The following is a 17,763-nucleotide window of genomic DNA, read 5'->3' on the forward strand; positions in this document are numbered from 1 at the left end:
GGGTGGAGGCAAAATTACGCTGCTCCGGCAGTGATGGGAACAGTGATTGAACCACTGGACCTGATTCAAAAAAGTAATAAGAAATAATGAATACTGTCTTTACTCATTGTAATATACACTTGCGTTTGTACTTTACACACCCGGGGCATTGGGTTATAAGAGAGACTCTGACCTTCGGAGGTTTGAGGCTTGTAGCACTGAGTCAATGGTTGCTAAAGACGTGGTTGAAGCATAGTTTGAAACTGGTACTGCACTAAAGGAAACAGATACTCAGTCATCTATGGATGGTGTTCTCTGGTCTGGGGCAATGTTTTATATTTGCTAAGTAAAGTAATGTTTTGATGCCCAGATGCTGGCAATATCTCTGTAGTCGATGTTGCTAGGGACTATCTGACTTCCCCAAGCTGTTGAAATCCATCCAACATGGATGTCTAGAAATGCCTTGCGGTACCACAGGCCAGAATGTGTTTGCTTTAATACCAAAGAATTCAAAGTTAACTTGTAAATCCACTTTCAGCAGTTGTGTGTAATTCAGCTTGTTCTGTTGGTTCGTTTATCCATGATGATCTCATTGGGGATCATTACAACAAAAACCAATTTGGAACATTTCCATTGTACTTTAATGTTGCTATGGAACCGGCTTAGAAAGTCTTGCTTAGAGGCTACAAAAAACGTTCCAAAACACCCATTCAACTGAGACCTACGGATTACAAGTTCTGTACACTCTCTTAGAAAGATACCAGCGTATGGACCTACAATCCTGCTTTCTCATACTGTATTGTAGAATTCCTGACACTGTTGCACTGTTTTCTGCAATTGTCAAAGATAGAAACGTTGTACTGTTCACTGAATGGTACCTCGAGTTTGGGATGCTCTCATAGCATTAAACAGCAATACAAGTTTTCTCTGAAGTGTTCTATTCCTTGCAAGGACTAGCTTTGGCAATTACCAAATACCCAAAATGAATTATGCCTGCTGGCCTTAACCAAATTGGGTTACTTCTATACCAATCTTCAGAACTAATGGGTGACACCTTTTGGGAGTAAAACTACTTTGGCCGCTGTCAGAACTCATTTATGGATGGCATAAACCAAACAGGGTTTCTTTGGCCTCAACCTTCGCAGTGGGATCATTTACCTCTGGTGCCCTGGGGTCTGCTATACTATGGCGCTGCAAAGAGGGCCACGCAAACCCCTACTACATTTGACTCTGAGTAGTGAGGGTAAGTATTAACATTTTTCTCATGGAGATAATGTGGATGCAAAAATTCAAAATTCAAGTAATCACACAATAGGCACAATTAGCAAATGTCCAGCACAGTACTTATCTTTTACGAAAAGAGAAGTAATATAATCACACAAAAATATAGTATTGTCCATAAAGAATAATGCTATGCTATGAGATTTATAGAGCGCACGACAACCCGAAGGCATTTCAGCGCTAGAACGAGAGGTTTGCTCAACAAAAACAGCGAACGTATAGGTAGGTGATAGGTAGTGGTCTTTTTCTTCACATTTTTAGCCAACACCATGGTTATGAAAGAAGAAACTTAGACAAGCCTATGAACTTCCCTTACAAAGACTGTGGACTCTCCAGAACACTGTACTGGAGATTCCCAATCCAAGAGGAAGCATGTGTCTTTCCATTTATGCCAGTTCATGTCAGAATCACATATAAAGAAAGCAATCACAAGGTAAGTTGTGTCTCAACTATTTTTCATTGTGTTCCTTGCTATTTTTTTTTTTGATTTTTGCTTTTTGTAGCTGGATTGCATTTGACTTCTTTTTGTGGATTTCTTAGCCTGGCTCTCCTCCAGTCAAGATGTCAAATGGAGCATGGGGCCTGGTTTATCTACGCAAAATAAATCCTCATCTTCAATTAGGCACTGCCAGATTACCAATAGTTTTTTTTTACCTCTGTGGATTTTCCTCCTAACTGGAACTCTCTTAAGTAGACACTTACCACCTTTCATGTACACTATCCTGTTCACGGATGCTCCATGCCTACTAGGAGAAGTCACCAGTTCTTTGGGCAGTCAAGAATGAATCTTAACAGACCTTTGTCACCTCCAGTCTTTAAACATCATGGGCCTTGCTTTTACCTGGATATTGGTCACTTGCTAACTATTTTTCATTTAATGCTTCGGAAGTGCCTCTTTATCTTGTCTGTTCATCGTAAAGTGTGCTAACACCCTACCTGTGTAGGAGCTGCCCGATCTAAAACCTTAACTACATCACCAAACTTCATTGACCTGTTTGGTCAGGGTTTTTCTGTGTCTATTGGTGGTCATAGCACACAATCCACCATGTACTCAAAGGAGAAGACACATTGTAACCCCACCTTCTGGGTTCTCTGTTGTGCTCAGAATATAACTAGTCTTGGATGCCCTTTGAAGGCAGTTTATGCCTGAGATTTGTCCGCATGGCGAGGCTTTTAAGGACAGGAAACCTATGGTGTAAAGTTTGGCTTTACTTGGTATTAAATAGCTTATTAAACTGAGCCTTCAAACAGGAATCTCGTCCTGCTAACTAACAGAAACCATTCGAGCCACATACTGGCAGGCCTGCTTGTGACTAGTTTACCTTTGTTGCGTGGAAAAAAGCCCTATCTTCTCCATGCCATGTTGGCTGCCGAGGAGACGTCCCCCCTCAATGGACAACTAAGACTGGTAAAGCTGTTATTTTTTAGCAGATAAAGTTACTACCTGACGGCAAGCAGGCCTCATTCAAACATCTTTTAATGATACAACAGGCATTCTCACTTCCCCAAGAAATAATGTTATTAGGAATGTCCAAACAGACAAAAACAAGGTTAAATGCATTACTTAATTTGAGCAGTGGCTTTTCTTTACTCAGGCCTAATGTAAGTAACGTTCCCTGACTTAAACTGCCTGCCACATATACTTTGAGGACTAATCACAACTGTGTTTTCTATATTCCCTTTGCTCATATGGTTTACGGTTGCAGATTTACAGGAAATACTATATGCACACCGAAAATAATGCACGTAATTTGCGATACATGTTTCTACAAAACTAAGACTTGTCAATTTTTTATGTGCAGCTAATAATGAATGCTACCCCCAAATGAGTGATGGATGCCAACATTTCTGCACACCAGGGTACGACACCTACTATTGCTCTTGCGCAGAAGGGTATGACCTGGGGAAGGATGATAAGTCTTGTATTCCAACAGGTAAGTATTTAGTAGTGACCTGTAATCAAAGCCATGAGGGGGAGAGGGAGGGGTGGGCATACCGGTATAGCAGGAAGTGATGACAGTGAAGATTGTTTTGTTTGTAGTAATGCCGATCTTGATGCTACTGTCTTGTTTTGTATCATTAAAACAAAAACAAACAAATAAAATTACACAAAGTATTCAGAAGTGAGCAAACTGCTTTGATGACTTGAACGTTTATGTTAAAATTGTAAAACCATAGTGCATGGGCATGCAGGCATAACAGACTTTGTGGTGTTCCTTGTGGTCTGCATCTGGTTTAAACAGAGCTGGGGATTTGCAATAATTTCTTTCCCATTACTTTATACTGTGCCCTACTCCCATACAAAGATGGGAGAATGAATATGGCACAATCAACACTGTAAGGGCCATATGTACTAATGTTTAGCAAGATACAAAGCAATCACAAACTGGTTTGCCACTACTAAATGTGTACATTGGTCTATTTCCTAAATTTGCACACTGAATGAAACAATTAGCAAATTATAGTTTTGTGAATTGAAATAGCTCTTTCCTTACTGCAATTCCCAAATATGGACTAACAAAAGTTTTATACTAAGTGTTCACCAATTGAGAATGATCGGAAAGCAGTGGTTTAGCACTTCCAAATGAACACCAAATGGAAGCAAGTTTTAATCAGGTACGAATTACAAAAGGATGAGCGTAGCTTTTTTTTCCTCCCAAAGTGGTACCAATAAACCTGGCAGCCAAAAGGATGAGGCTGTTGGCAATGCAACAGAGAAGAAGGAGGCGCCAAAAAGGGTCTTTTAGGGTCAGGATCACAATATTTGACCAGATAGAGGAGCGGGACACAGGTTCAGCAGCCAGGTTATATAGGCCTTCATTGATGAGTGATATCTATTAATGGGCCCAACTACCCAAAAGAGTGTGGCCATACCCACGTGTGCAGGTAATAAGTTCACTGCTCCTCCTGCCATCTGGCTGCTGTCAGTTGATTGTAATAACACCAGGAGAAATATCACAAAGTGTGCTATAAAAGCTTTTCCATACTTTGATGAATTATAGTGGTGTCAATAAAATTTAATCACATCTCAAATACAGGCCAAGAAGTAAAAGATACAAAGGTACAATTCTGTATATTAGCACATTTTTATCATGTGATTGAATTTTATATAGGATATGTCCTGATACACCCACCCCCTGCGACGGAATACCTCTAGCGCTACTGGAAATATTTACATTCCCTAAACATTCAGGTCGTGTGTAATGCACTTGCTCCTGCCTGGTGGGCAAATGACCGTGGACCCCTTGCTCATGTCGAGTGGTTGGTCGGGGTATGTACCTTTGGCCAAGTGGCCCAGGACAGATGTGGTTAGTGTCCTAAGTTTTGTCCCATCGATGAATCTACTGAACGACAGGATTTGTGGTTCAGTATTCTACACCGTTGTTTCTATTTCCACGTACACATTTTTTGTCTATTCACTAACTGTTTGCAGTAGCTGTTTTGTTGATCCTGATGAAGGCCATGACGCTATGAAAGGTCCCAAGGCCGAAACATGTTGATCACACCTTAATGTAGCTGTCTCTAATTTCAACAGTTTCATTATCAGATTTGCTGTTTTTAATCTTGCCACAGGGTAGCTGAATACGAAATTGTTGGCAGCTTAGCCCGGAGCCAGTTTGAATTCACTTCTATATGAGCACTGCACTTCACTCACCGCACACCACGCTTACATAGGGTTTTGGAATAACACTCCTAACTTATGGAAAACATCCCTGACCTCCTCCCTCGCAGCGAGGGGTTTGTAGCCTGCGTCAAGACTAGGTTCTTGACATGAGGAGGTACCCCTATGATGAATCATGACACCACTGGTGTCTGAGGGGAACTGTCCTTAAAAAGGGTATCCCTCCTTGGCAAAATTGATATTGTACATTTTTCCCACAGACTTTGTCTCTGGACCGGTGGGTTGTTCTGTGATTAGTTTGTGTGTAATGCACTCCATTTGTTCACTAAAATTATTGCTAGATATTCATGAAGTACCCATGACTCTTACATATTCAGTATCTGTGGACTGTATAGCCATCAGTCCAGAGATAACTTTAGAGACAGCTACCTGTTCAGTAGGTAACCACTGAGCTAAAGGTTTTCTCCTCCAGTCATGTAAAATGTGACATTTACAACAGGTACTACATTACTATTGCAGGTGATAGCACATACGCTTTCAGGCCATGGGTACTCATTTAGGTTCAGACTGACCTGTAGGGCAATCAGACAGTGCCGGATGGATTGATCTGATAGGTCAGTGTGTGGGCCGGTTTTTGGAAGGTTTGTGAGCCTGTTTTGTGGTCTAGTGGGCCACCTTTTTACGGTCAATTTTCTGATGATATCACAAACATTGCCTGGAGCAAGCACATATGCATGCAGTCTCCCATACCTTGAAAAACTATACCACATGTCATAACAAGCTCAAAAGTTCCCAATTTGCACATGTGGGGCACTTATTAAGCTGTTAATTTGCTTGTGGGGGCCACTTTTATTTTAGTGATCGTGCCTATTTTCTGTCTCAGTTTGACCCTATACTCATTCTATACCTAAATGAATACAATACCTGTGAGAGAAAGTATGATGTAGCACAAAGATGCACACTTTCAGCATTGGGATGTGCTTTTACACTGCTTAAAGTCAATACCATTGTCCACCCAGCAAAGCAGACCTCATGCAAAATAGTTGCCTCCTGTGCAGTTTTACACAACATTGCTTTCAGGAAAGGCCTTCCCATAGTGCCTGATGAGTGAATCTCTGATGAAAATGATGCACCTCCAACCCCAACCCACTACAGGGTGAAGCAATGACTGCTGAGGGCAGCAAGTACTGGACAGAAATCGCTCCTAACCATTTCTTATTTAAGAATCAATAAATGTAGCAGAACTCAAAGAATACACATACACAGCTTTTGCTGCAGTAACATTATGTCAGCCTTTTATTTGAAGGTGTAAGATTTGACAACATAACATCAGCCTCTTTAGGGAAGAACACTATGATGAATACTCTGAGGGTACTATGATAAAGAAAATACAACTTAACAAAAAAAATGTTGTTTTACCCCTCACTGTGAGCTCTAGTCCATCCAACACTTTGGGTCTCTGACACATATGCACTACTTATTGTAAACAGCCGCGGTCCGTGCAGGTAACAGCGGTGGGGCCGTGTAAGGGGGAATTTCGAGGGACGATGCTAAGGGAAAATTAATTATTTATTTAATCTTCCAACTGCATCGTCCAAAAGCCCCACCGCTGTTACCTGCATGGACCGCAGCTGATTGTGAATGTCTCTTTACTTTTCTGTGCAGGTGTACTCAGTAAACTAAATGCCATTTGGATGTTATGAAGTGCCTCCAAAGCAGGGGCAACTTGTACCTTAACCAGCAGTTTACCATCTCACTTTGGATATTGATGGTGCACCGAGATAGGATGGTTGTGGTTGAGGCTAGTCTATATACTGACCTCACATAGTTGCTTATACTCTCTAGCATGTGTTTTTGGTGTTTCCCTTTTCTGCTTTCAGTGGCCAGAACAGTGCAATGTGTCTTTATGGCTTCAGACAGAATGTCCATGATTTTACTAAAATATACTGATTACTACCTTTAGGTCACTTCTCAAATCATAATGCTTAGATCTCAATTCATCCATGGCTGACAACTGGTTGAGCTGCAAAGCCAGCATGGATTTTTCTGAATTAAGAAATTCACATATTGTGGGGTTTCCCCCTCGATGCTTCATGACTCACACCTACTCTTCAATAGAGTATGGGAGTTGTGCGTAATCTAAGTCCTAGGTGAGATAGACGTTTTCTAACAGTTGTGCGTCTGTGTTAGGGTCTGTCACTTACAGATGTTTTCTGAGACTGTTTGGATTGTCTTCTTCCCTTATGAAGTCTCTTGGTGGTGTTGGTATAAGAGTTACAGCAGCAGATGTTTACCCACTCTCTAGATCATGATGAGCTTCCTCTGTCACATTTCCTCTTCCCAACCTTCATCACCATCTTCATGGATGACATCTGTGGAAGAGGGATTGTGTAAGTACAGTGCATGTTACTTTCAGCTTAGGAGACACTTTTTGTTTTTAGCATAACTCTTGCAGAAATTAACGTAGGTTGGAGTAATCTACTTTTAAAAGTACATCTAAAATTACATAACATAGAATAAAACTTAACAGTATTATGTTTCTCATAAAGTATTTTTCAAGTGACACAAAAATTTGCTAACGCAGTAGCCATAACAATTCATTGGGTACTGTTAACACTCACTTCAAACTCTCACTTCATGTCAAACCTACAATATGGAGTAATGGGGATGAATAGTACAGATACATATTTGCTGGTGGTGCTGTGATGTGTCTATATCAACCACTCTGCCAACCTCCTCAGGGGCAACGGTTGATGCATTTTATGGCCTCCTTAAGTGGTGTTTATAGTGACTGTGTTGAGAAAACCCCTACATTCCCATCTGCCTCCTTCTAGCAACACAATCTTAAGCTAATGTTGTACCACACTTTTCAGAATTTCATTGATGCAGTGACTGGAAACTCCAACTTCATTTATTCTTTTTTGAGTCCCTTTACAGATGCATGGTCTGCTAACTTCTGGTACACTAAGTGAGAATCTGCCAAATAGTGTGTCACTATTTCAACACACTCTTCAACTAAAACCTCCAGCTCTTCATGAAAGATTTTTCATGTACTTTTTTTTCATCTTCCGCTCTGCACCCATCAACTTTAGTGGCCATATCCAAAGTCCTGTAATCCTTTCAAGCAACCCAGCTACTTCGCACACAACTCCTCAGTCCACCTCAGTTTTACCTACAAATCACTTCCAGACTGTGATAACATTAAAAGGCCTCTTCTAATTTCTCTTTTCTTCTAATTTTGACTCAAACTTTGCACCAAATGTGATTCAAAAATTGATAATCACAATATACAAATATTGAATGCTTAGAAATCACAAATAAAAATATCTAAGGTATGCACATCTTAGTTTGTGATTCTTTATTTGGGAAATACCAATTTGCAAATACAGAATCAAAAACTTTTAGCACTATTGGACCCTAATTATCTACCATGCCATAAGCGTGAGGTGCTACAGAGTGGGCCCACAACAATAACACTTGTAATATTGTTTGAATACTAGCAGATTTTGTAAAGTTCCAAATCAAAAGCTGAAGATCCAGGTACATAGATAAATCCAATTTAATATAAGTAGAGCACAGTACTTCCACACCAACAGTTCAGCCAGAATCTCAGGTACTCACATTCCAAGTGATGTAACCGTAACTGTGACATGTGCCATAATTGAAAATACACAGTACAATTAAAAGGGCAATATATAATTAAAACAGCAATGACAATAGAATAACAGGGATGTAACACATCTTCCCCCTTAAAATCATTGAGAATGAAACATGGTACATTTGGAAACACGTCTTACATTCCAAACTTGACCATCTTGAGTGACAACGCTATTGCGATTGACTTTAACAATTTTTACAGGCCTACTGTATTCATTACAACCTTTCGAAAGAATACCTGGTTTGCGTATCCTTACAAATTCCCCAACAACAAATTGAGGTATCTTAACTCTCATGCGAAGGTCATACAGATTTTTACTTTTCTGTTGTTTTTCATCACTTCTACTGGCTAAACCTTCCTTGTCTAATCCAGAGAACTGAACTTTAACAACCTTCTTAAACCACCACGGACATAAATTTGATGCAGGTTCCCTTCCTCTAAGTAAACAAAATGGTGAAACTTCTGTTGTCGAATGTGGAAATATACGGTACAACCATAACTTCTCCCTCAATCTGTCCTTCCAATCAGTACCAAAATTACGTGCCCAAATAATGTCCTGCTTGAGAACTCTATTAAACCTTTCTACCTGACCATTCCCTTGAGGTTCATAAAGAGATGTGGTAACATGACGAATATTATGGAGCTTTAAAAATTCCAACATCTCATGAGACTTAAACTCTACTCCATTATCTGATATAAGTACTTCAGGACTCCCTTCTCTGGCAAAAGCTTCTTTTAGGAAAAGAACAACACTACTAGTAGTAACATGTGGAACTAATTTCACCTCCGGCCATTTAGAGTGGTAATCAACCATTACTAATGCGAATCTGCAATCCTGTGGTAAAAAATTAAAAGGACCAGCAATGTCTATTCCAAGCTTTTGCCATGGATGATCAGGCCACTTAACAGGAATAAGAGGAGCAGGATTGCACTTGAGAGATTTCTCACTGCACACACAATCCGGGCACTCTCTCACCATTCTATCAACAAATCTGTCTATACTGGGCCACCAAAATATCGACCTTATAAGCCTTTTCATTGAAGACATTCCTAAATGGCTTTCATGACTCAATGACAAAATTGAATCACGCAACGATACTGGCGGAATACACTTCCCTTGTCTAAAAATGAAACAATTTTCTACAAAAATCTCATCCGAAACCTTCAAATACGAGAATAACTCATCAGTAATGTCTTTCTTGGAAGGCCAACCAAGCTTGTTATACTTAACAACTTACTGTAAAAGATTATCATCACTCATGGCCTTTATCCATACTTCCTCTGTAATAGTACTGAATCTTCCTGAAAAAACTTCAGGAATTTAGCAACAATTTCCTCCTTATCTGTAGTATCACTAGCATCACAAGGAAGGCGTGACAAACAGTCAGCAGTGACATTAACTTTTCCCGGAACATATTCAACAGAAAAGGTATACTCCTGCAGCCTCGACATTAACCTAGCTATTCTGGCTGTGGCATTTAGACCTCCACCAGGAGACAAAATAGGAATAAAAGGTTTATGATCAGTTTTCAAAATAAATCGAGCGCCCCAAATGTAGTTCCTAAAATGTTCTACACCCCAGATACATGCTAGTAATTCTCTCTCAATCACTGCATAACATCTTTCTGTTTCATTTAACATCCGAGAGGCGAACGCCACATTCCATTCATCTTTCCCAGCACATTGGGACAACACATAACCAAGTCCGTATAAACTTGCATCAACGGTAAGTACACATGTTTTTCCAACACAATATGGTTTAAGAGTGGGAGCAGTAATCATTTATGTCTTAATATTTTCAAAGACTTCTTGCTGTCTTTTCCCCCAAACAAATTCAATATTTTTCCTTGTTAGCTCTCTTAGGGGTTCCATCTTAGAGGCAATTTTGTTTATGAATTTACTATAATACTCACACAAACCTGAAAAGGAAAGGAGTTTCTCTTTAGAGTCTGGGGATGGTGCTCTGAGAATAGCATCAATCAGTGTTTTTGGGAATGACACCTTCTTTTGAAACAGTGTGACCAAGATATTCAACAGATTTTTGGAATAACTTGCTTTTTTTTTTTTTTTAATTTTTTTTATTGAACAGGCAGACAGAAAAAAAACACAAATATACATACTTACATCAGTTAGCGTCTATAATCGGAAAAAATTACACTATATTCTCAGCATTAAATAAAAACCTGGAGCAGTAAGAGCAGGAGGAACAAAAAAAAAAAAAATAAAAAAAAAAACACAAACAACAGAAACAACCCCGCCTCATACCATAAAGGTTCCCCAATTTTTTTCATGTTTGCTTATGGAGCGGCTCCCTCTTAACCGAGCTAATGCAGACTCCATGGTATATATCTATTTTTGGAATAACTTGCATTTGTTTTTCTTCAAGGTGAGACCAAATTCTTTAAGTGTCTTACACACTTTCTTTAGATGTTCCAGATGAGATGCTTGATCAGGTGAGTAAATTAAAATGTTGTTTTGGAAATATTTCACACACGAATCCATATGTCTGAAAAGGTGACACTTTGATCTCTGAAATACAGATGCCGCAGATGCTAGGCCAAATGGCATCCTCTTGAATTGGAAAAGACCTTGTGGTGTAATGAAGGCTGTCAATTGGCAAGAATCCTTGGTCAACTCAATTTGATAATAGGCTGACCTAAGGTCCAAAGTGGAAAACACAGTAGCACCTCCTAACATGCACACTACCTCATTGATATTTGGCAGAGGGTGACAATCGATTAGAATATTTGCATTAAGTGCACGAAGGTCCACACATAACCTCAAAGATTTGTCAGATTGTCGTGCTAAAACAATCGGAGAAACCCACTCCGACGATTCCACCTCCTCAATAACTCCTTCATCCAACATATATTTCAAGAGTGGAGCTAGTTCATCTCTAACATTGATGGGAACATTTCTGAGTTTTTGCCTAACAGGAGATGCTCCCTTCTTAAGTTTAATCTCATGTGTGAAACCTTTTAGTTTCCCTAACGAATCTGTAAAAACCTCTGGGAATTCTTTTCCAATGGTATCAAAGCCATCACCTTTCACTACAATGCCCTTTTCATCACATCCTTCAACAACCATAACCGGCTCTTTGTTACGAGGATTGAGAATGATCCCTAACCTCCATTGATCACGCCAAGCTAAAACATTAACACCTTTTTTAGCAACATACATTTTTTTGAAAGCAGACCTCCCTTTGAATTCCACTTCTGAGGCAACATAACCTTCTACATCAATTACAGATCCATCAAAACTTTGAGCTATAATGTCAGGAGGGGATGGATCCTTTACAGACATGACATTACCAAATTTCTCATTGAAGTAGACTTCAGTAATAATAGTCCAGGGCGACCCTGAATCTGCCATAAGCTCTAGAACCTCATTTCAAAACTTAACTTCGCATTTAGGTGAACTTAGACTATCACCCAGGGAGCATACATCAACAATAGAAACAACAATCCCTTTTTCACCTTCCTGATTTCCCTCAGGGTGGTTGAAACCCCTCACAGTAGAAACATCATTGCTTAGGGAGTTGACGTTTTTACGAGTATCAATGGTTCTTCTACGGTCATCTCTGCACGCTTTAGCAAAATGTCCTATCCTACCACATTTTATACATTCTTTTCCTATGGCAGGACACAACTTAAAAGACACAACATGACTAGTACTTCCACATCTAAAACAAACAACATTTCTGATGTCTTTAATTCCCGGTTGATGAATCTTAGCAAAATAAGTCATTTGCACAACACAAACCTCGTCTACACATTTATTACTGTCTCCTTTGGAGTTAACATCATCAATAGTTTTCCTCCACTTGTCAGATTGTTCAAAAGCTTTTTCAGTTGCTATAGTGTCATGTAAGTTTGGGTTGCCTAATATCAACAACTGCTCTTGTGTTTTCTTACTTCTTACGTTCACAATAATTTGATCTCTAATCATTTCGTCAGCAAGATCACCAACATTGCAAGAGACTACTAGACTCCTAAGACCAGTTAAAAAATCAACAAATGTTTCAAATTCCCTTTGGGCCCTAGTATAAAATGTATACCTATTGAGTGCTATGCTAGTCGTGGGTTTAAATCGAGTTTCCATACGCATAAGTGCTTCCTCAAATGTACTAAATTCTCCAAGTGCAACAGGTAACGTCCTAAATACAGCTTTCCCCTCTGAACCTAAACAATGTAAGAAAATACTTTTTTTTCTTTTATTACCCATTCTCTCACCATCAATTGCTTTCATGTATGTTAAAAATTCCTCTTTCCATCTACACCATGGAATAGAAGGATCACCTTTAGATTGCAAGAATTTTGAAGGTGGGTTAAATTGCATGTTGTCTAATTTTAACGTTACACAGAGAAAAATAAAAATAGAAAGAGAACAAAAAAAAGAGAAAATAAAAGAGCAATATAATCTTAATAAGTAGTACTTAGAAATTTTACAATTAAACACAATGTAATAAAATTCACTACTAGTATAGTCTAGTCAAACAAGAGAAACTGTGTGCATCAGTGATGTGCACAATCATGAATTTAAAATTGATGTAAAATTATTCTTGTCCAGGATGATCAAAAGCTGTGCACATCAGCGATGTGTACAGAAGTAAAACTTTGGTTATTATAAATACCTCATTGTGCATGAGAACTGAAAGCTGTGCAGATCAGCGAAATGCACAAAATGAGTTCTTTTTTAATGAAGAGCAGGAAAATATAATTCTTCTTAGGCGCATCCAGAATGCGAAAGATTCGCTTTTCTCCGTGCGTCTGCAATATGCCAATTTGTTGTGGTGCGTATCCACGGCAACTCACACAGGAGAGAGAAAATGACATTCAACGCGATCTAGCGTGATGACGAGTAATACGCGTTTGCAGGACGTCAGTTTGTTGTGGTGCGTATCCACGGAAACGCACTTGGACGAATGAAATTTTCTCCAACGTGTCTTTGTGTGATGACGCTGTGTACGATCCAGGCGTCTTAACGAAGACTCAGCAACAGGACGCAATGAACAATGGCGATGCGCGCGCGAAGCGCGTCTACTCCACCAATGATGCAATGAAAATGAACAGGTATCTCGATTTTCAAATGATGCCAATGTTGTCCAATAGTTGAAAGTGTTTAAAATTATGTAGCAACGTTCCTGTGTCTCGTAGAAAACCGAGAAAAACACGGTGGTGGATAATATTTCCAGATTATCCACATGAAGCATAAATTCCAGGTCCAAGAAGTGAAACAATTAAAAAAAAAAATCCCAAAATGTATAGTACAGCTCCTGTGCTCAAGAAAGTAGCAGGTACAGTGTCCCTCGTCGCCAGTGTAAAGTTCCAAATCAATAGCTGAAGATCCAGGTAAATAGATAAATCCAATTTAATATAAGTAGAGCACAGTACTTCCACACCAGCAGTTCAGCCAGAATCTCAGGTACTCACATTCCAAGTGATGTAACCGTAACATGTGCCATAATTGAAAATACACAGTACAATTAAAAGGGCAATATATAATTAAAACAGCAATGACAATAGAATAACAGGGATGTAACACATTTGCTTCAAATATATAGTTAGAATCCATAGGCAAAGAGAATTAGGTTTCCTGCTTCCATTGACTTAAAGTTGCTAAGGTTTTGGTAACCAGTGACCCCTACAGTTGATCACTTTAAGGTAGAGAGAAACAGTTTGCTGCATAGATCAGTGGCAAGAATGTTTCCTTAGTGTGCCCACATAGTGGGAAGTTGGAGTTCGCTGATCAGTTGCGGCCATCATCGTGAGACAGAAAGAGAGAACATCTGGATGCCATGCATTCAAATTAAAGTTTTGGAAATTAGTCATTGTGAGAGTATATTGGAAGGTAGCCATTTCTGACAGATGTTTTGGGATTTGTACCTTCAGTTCTCTATTGTAATCCTGCAGTGGGCATATACATGAGATAACAGAGAAGGTTGAGGTGCCATTTTGAGGATCACTTTAGGTGAGTATGATGCACTTGGGGGCTCTTAGCTACACACTCTGTAGCTCCCATAACAAACTTCAGTCCAGTGCATCAGAGCTTGTTACACCTAATACTATTTGTTGCTTTTAGAGTCACTGCAAATTGTCCATGCCTGATGTTAGGGGCACTGATTACTTCTGTTGGGTTGAGTTCTTTAATCTCTGTTAGAGCTTGCCCTGTAAATGTTGTGACACTTTAATTTAGTGATCCTGTGTTGCTGACTTTTTGGAGCAAGTCCTAGAAAGCCTTGAAACCCATTTTTTCTTTATTTCTTTCCTTCTTGTTATTCCTTTTGATTCACAATTTGTAGACTGTGGTGTTACCTATTTAATTTTAGACTAGTAGATGAGACTTAGATATCTGGGTGCTGTGAGTTTGCGACTGGCTACCGCAACAAGATAGGGCATACGCACTCAGAAGCTGATCTAGCAATCTCTAGTTCATCTATCAAATACTATAAGACTAAAGGCCATCATTCCAAGCAGAGTGTAAGTCTTTCTAGGGAAGCTACCTCTGGTTTGTTTTCAAATCTGGATTTCTGCAAAAGTGCTAATGTTACTCCCTTCAGGTGTTTGCCTGTGTAATTTTCTAATCTTACATCCAGACACAAATTGTGCAGGCGAACTTACAAACTAATACGAAATCTGAATCTGCATCTGCATAGTTATCCTGTTGTTCCTCATTCCAAGGTCCAAAACTTAAAATGATGTGCAAATCGTGCATCTGGTAAATAAGATACACTGCAGTACCAGTATTTGCCGTGTGCTCAATTAGTACCTGTAATTGGTGACCCTTAGAGTTAGTGCATAAAAAACTACTCGAGAAGCTCATTCCTCCTTCCACTTCTAGATACAACTTGCAAACTCCTGACAGGCTGTCCCCTGGCAATAAGATAGTGTGTTGTTTTATTGGGCATGCACTCTTTCCTGTGCCTGCCACAGTCTTGACCTATTTGTACAAGAAAATGACTTCTTTGCAGCACTCTGGTCTGGAGGCATTTTTTAGGAATACATGTTTGGGCAATCAGTCATTATGCAACAATTCAGAAATACTATTGCAATCTATTACACTTACAATAGATGTATGTAGTTCTGTTGCCCATCATTTTACTCGCAAGCAAAATCTATGCAGACCTGCAGAATATGTAACACTCCTGCTTGAATCGGTGACTACATTGAGTGTGATTGATCATGAAGGGCCGAGTGGTAATGGCAACAAGCCATCAAGAATATTACTTTGAGGAGGAATATTCATTAATTTGCATTGTTGGGATGTGATATAATCACTAAAGGACCTAGAACATGGCATCAAACGCAGTGAGTAATTCTGGAAGCCCCTTCATAAATGGGAAAATTAAGAATGGTTTAGTTAGCATCGCTTTTGGACACCATAATCTACTCCATCTGAGACCTTGCCAGTGGACAAATATCCCTAACTATGATTGCCACTAGATTTAAGAGCTTTCAATGTTTTTAGGCTCATTGTTCACCACCATGAATTCAAAATTCCTGTCTTAATTGTTCAGCAAACTGATGCTAGAAGATAGCTCATAGATTAATGTTAAACACGTTCTTGAGAAGGTATGATAAGAACAGATCGTAGATAAGAAAACCAAGAAATAATAAAGAGCACATTGGTGATGTCTCCCGCTAAAATGGTTGATGGATTTTCGGGTGGCTCTAAATATTCTTTCTTCATAGCGAATCATTGCTGCATACTTCTTTAATTCTATCCATGGTTATAGATGAACACCATTATATACAGATATATAACCCTACATTTGCTCTACAGGAGTAGAGAGGGCTTCTCCATTATACAGAGAGACCTTTATTCAATGAAAGATTTTACCCTTAAAGGCCGTGGACCATATTTAGCTCATGTCTCTTAACAATACAAAACATTTCGATCTGATTTCCCGGTACAGTCATCAGATGCCTCCTTACACACAACCTATCTGATTGTCTACTAAGAAGTGCCTTGATGAATAGATTAGAGCACAGCTAGCAGAAGTGAGAAGAGAAAGTAGGCAAGTAGAACGACCATTTTGTTCGACGGCTAAGGGGTTAAAGAGACTTCTAAATCTTTTTATTGATTTTATGAACAGCCTTGATCTATCCACCAATTATTATAAATCACACATACTGTTTGGCCCACCTAAAACAAAAACTATGACATTTTTAGCAGAAGGTCACTATATTAGCCATATTTATACATTTCGTTATTTTTTGTGTTTAATTAGACTTTGGCCTCAACTGACATTTGCTTATATCCCACAATGTGACTACTTTCAATAGGGCTACTTTTAGCATAGGCGATTTCTTCCATCGGCTTGGGCGCACTCACATAAAGTCTTGTAAATGTTCAAGGCTAAGTGCATTCCATTAGCCAGCTATGGATGTGGTATCTGGGGATATGGGCCTGTCGCCCCAATTCAAACAGCTGAAAACAAATTTCTCAGGGGGCGATTGGGGGTTCCCCAAAGCACACCCATCGAACTTTTGCATGAAAAGCCGGGTTTGGCTATATTATTGATCAGCTTCAATTCTGTACCCTGAAGCTCTGGCTGTCAGTTAGGACAGAGGAGGAGTTAGGTCTTAACAGGCTGATCACGCAAGATTGCATGAATATGGATAACTCTTCCTTGATCCCAAGGCTGTATCTCCTCTAATATGAAATTTTAAGGGAGACCCAAGCTTTATACCAATCCAAGTAGTATAGCTAAACCCGATCATAGATAGGTCAATGATGGCAGAAGACCGCAAGGTTGTAGCACTACACAAACATTTAGAGCATCATGCGATACTGGTGAAAACTGTTAGTGGACTGGAGCCCTATCTTACTTGGAATCAGTCCCGCCACCAGCGACGTCTTTTGACATGTTTTAGGCTTAATTTATTCTTGCCTTCTAATCATGGTTGTTTAAGGACTCAATGATGCCCATGTGTATTTGTGATAATGTCTCAGCTAATCACACTTTACACATTGTCATGATTTGCCCGAAATACAATCATTTATGATTTAAACTTATACGCCCACTCTTAAAGCCTATGAATTTCATTCAAGTCAGACCTGCATTATTGTAACTACAGTTTTTAAATACACCCACAGTCTGTTTTATTTCTCTGGGGTTCTAAAGCAACTGAAATTGTAACTTGTGCTGAAGTTAATCTCAATGTTTTGTTTTATACAGTGTTTGTCTTTTATGATTTTTTTAAAAAAATCGAATATAGAA

General features: G+C 39.2%; 1 protein-coding gene across 1 annotated transcript in view; it reads left to right on the forward strand.

Moving 5' to 3' along the window:
• Positions 1 to 17,763, forward strand: part of PROZ (protein Z, vitamin K dependent plasma glycoprotein) — a 219,946-nt gene that overhangs the window by 103,261 nt on the left and 98,922 nt on the right. The window contains exon 5 of the mRNA XM_085622318.1: positions 3,063 to 3,194. Within this exon, the coding sequence (XP_085478444.1) occupies positions 3,063 to 3,194 (132 nt within the window). The remainder of the gene's footprint in view (positions 1 to 3,062; positions 3,195 to 17,763) is intronic.

Source organism: Triturus cristatus, chromosome 8 (assembly GCF_964204655.1).
Source record: "Triturus cristatus chromosome 8, aTriCri1.1, whole genome shotgun sequence".
Lineage (NCBI taxonomy): Eukaryota > Metazoa > Chordata > Amphibia > Caudata > Salamandridae > Triturus > Triturus cristatus.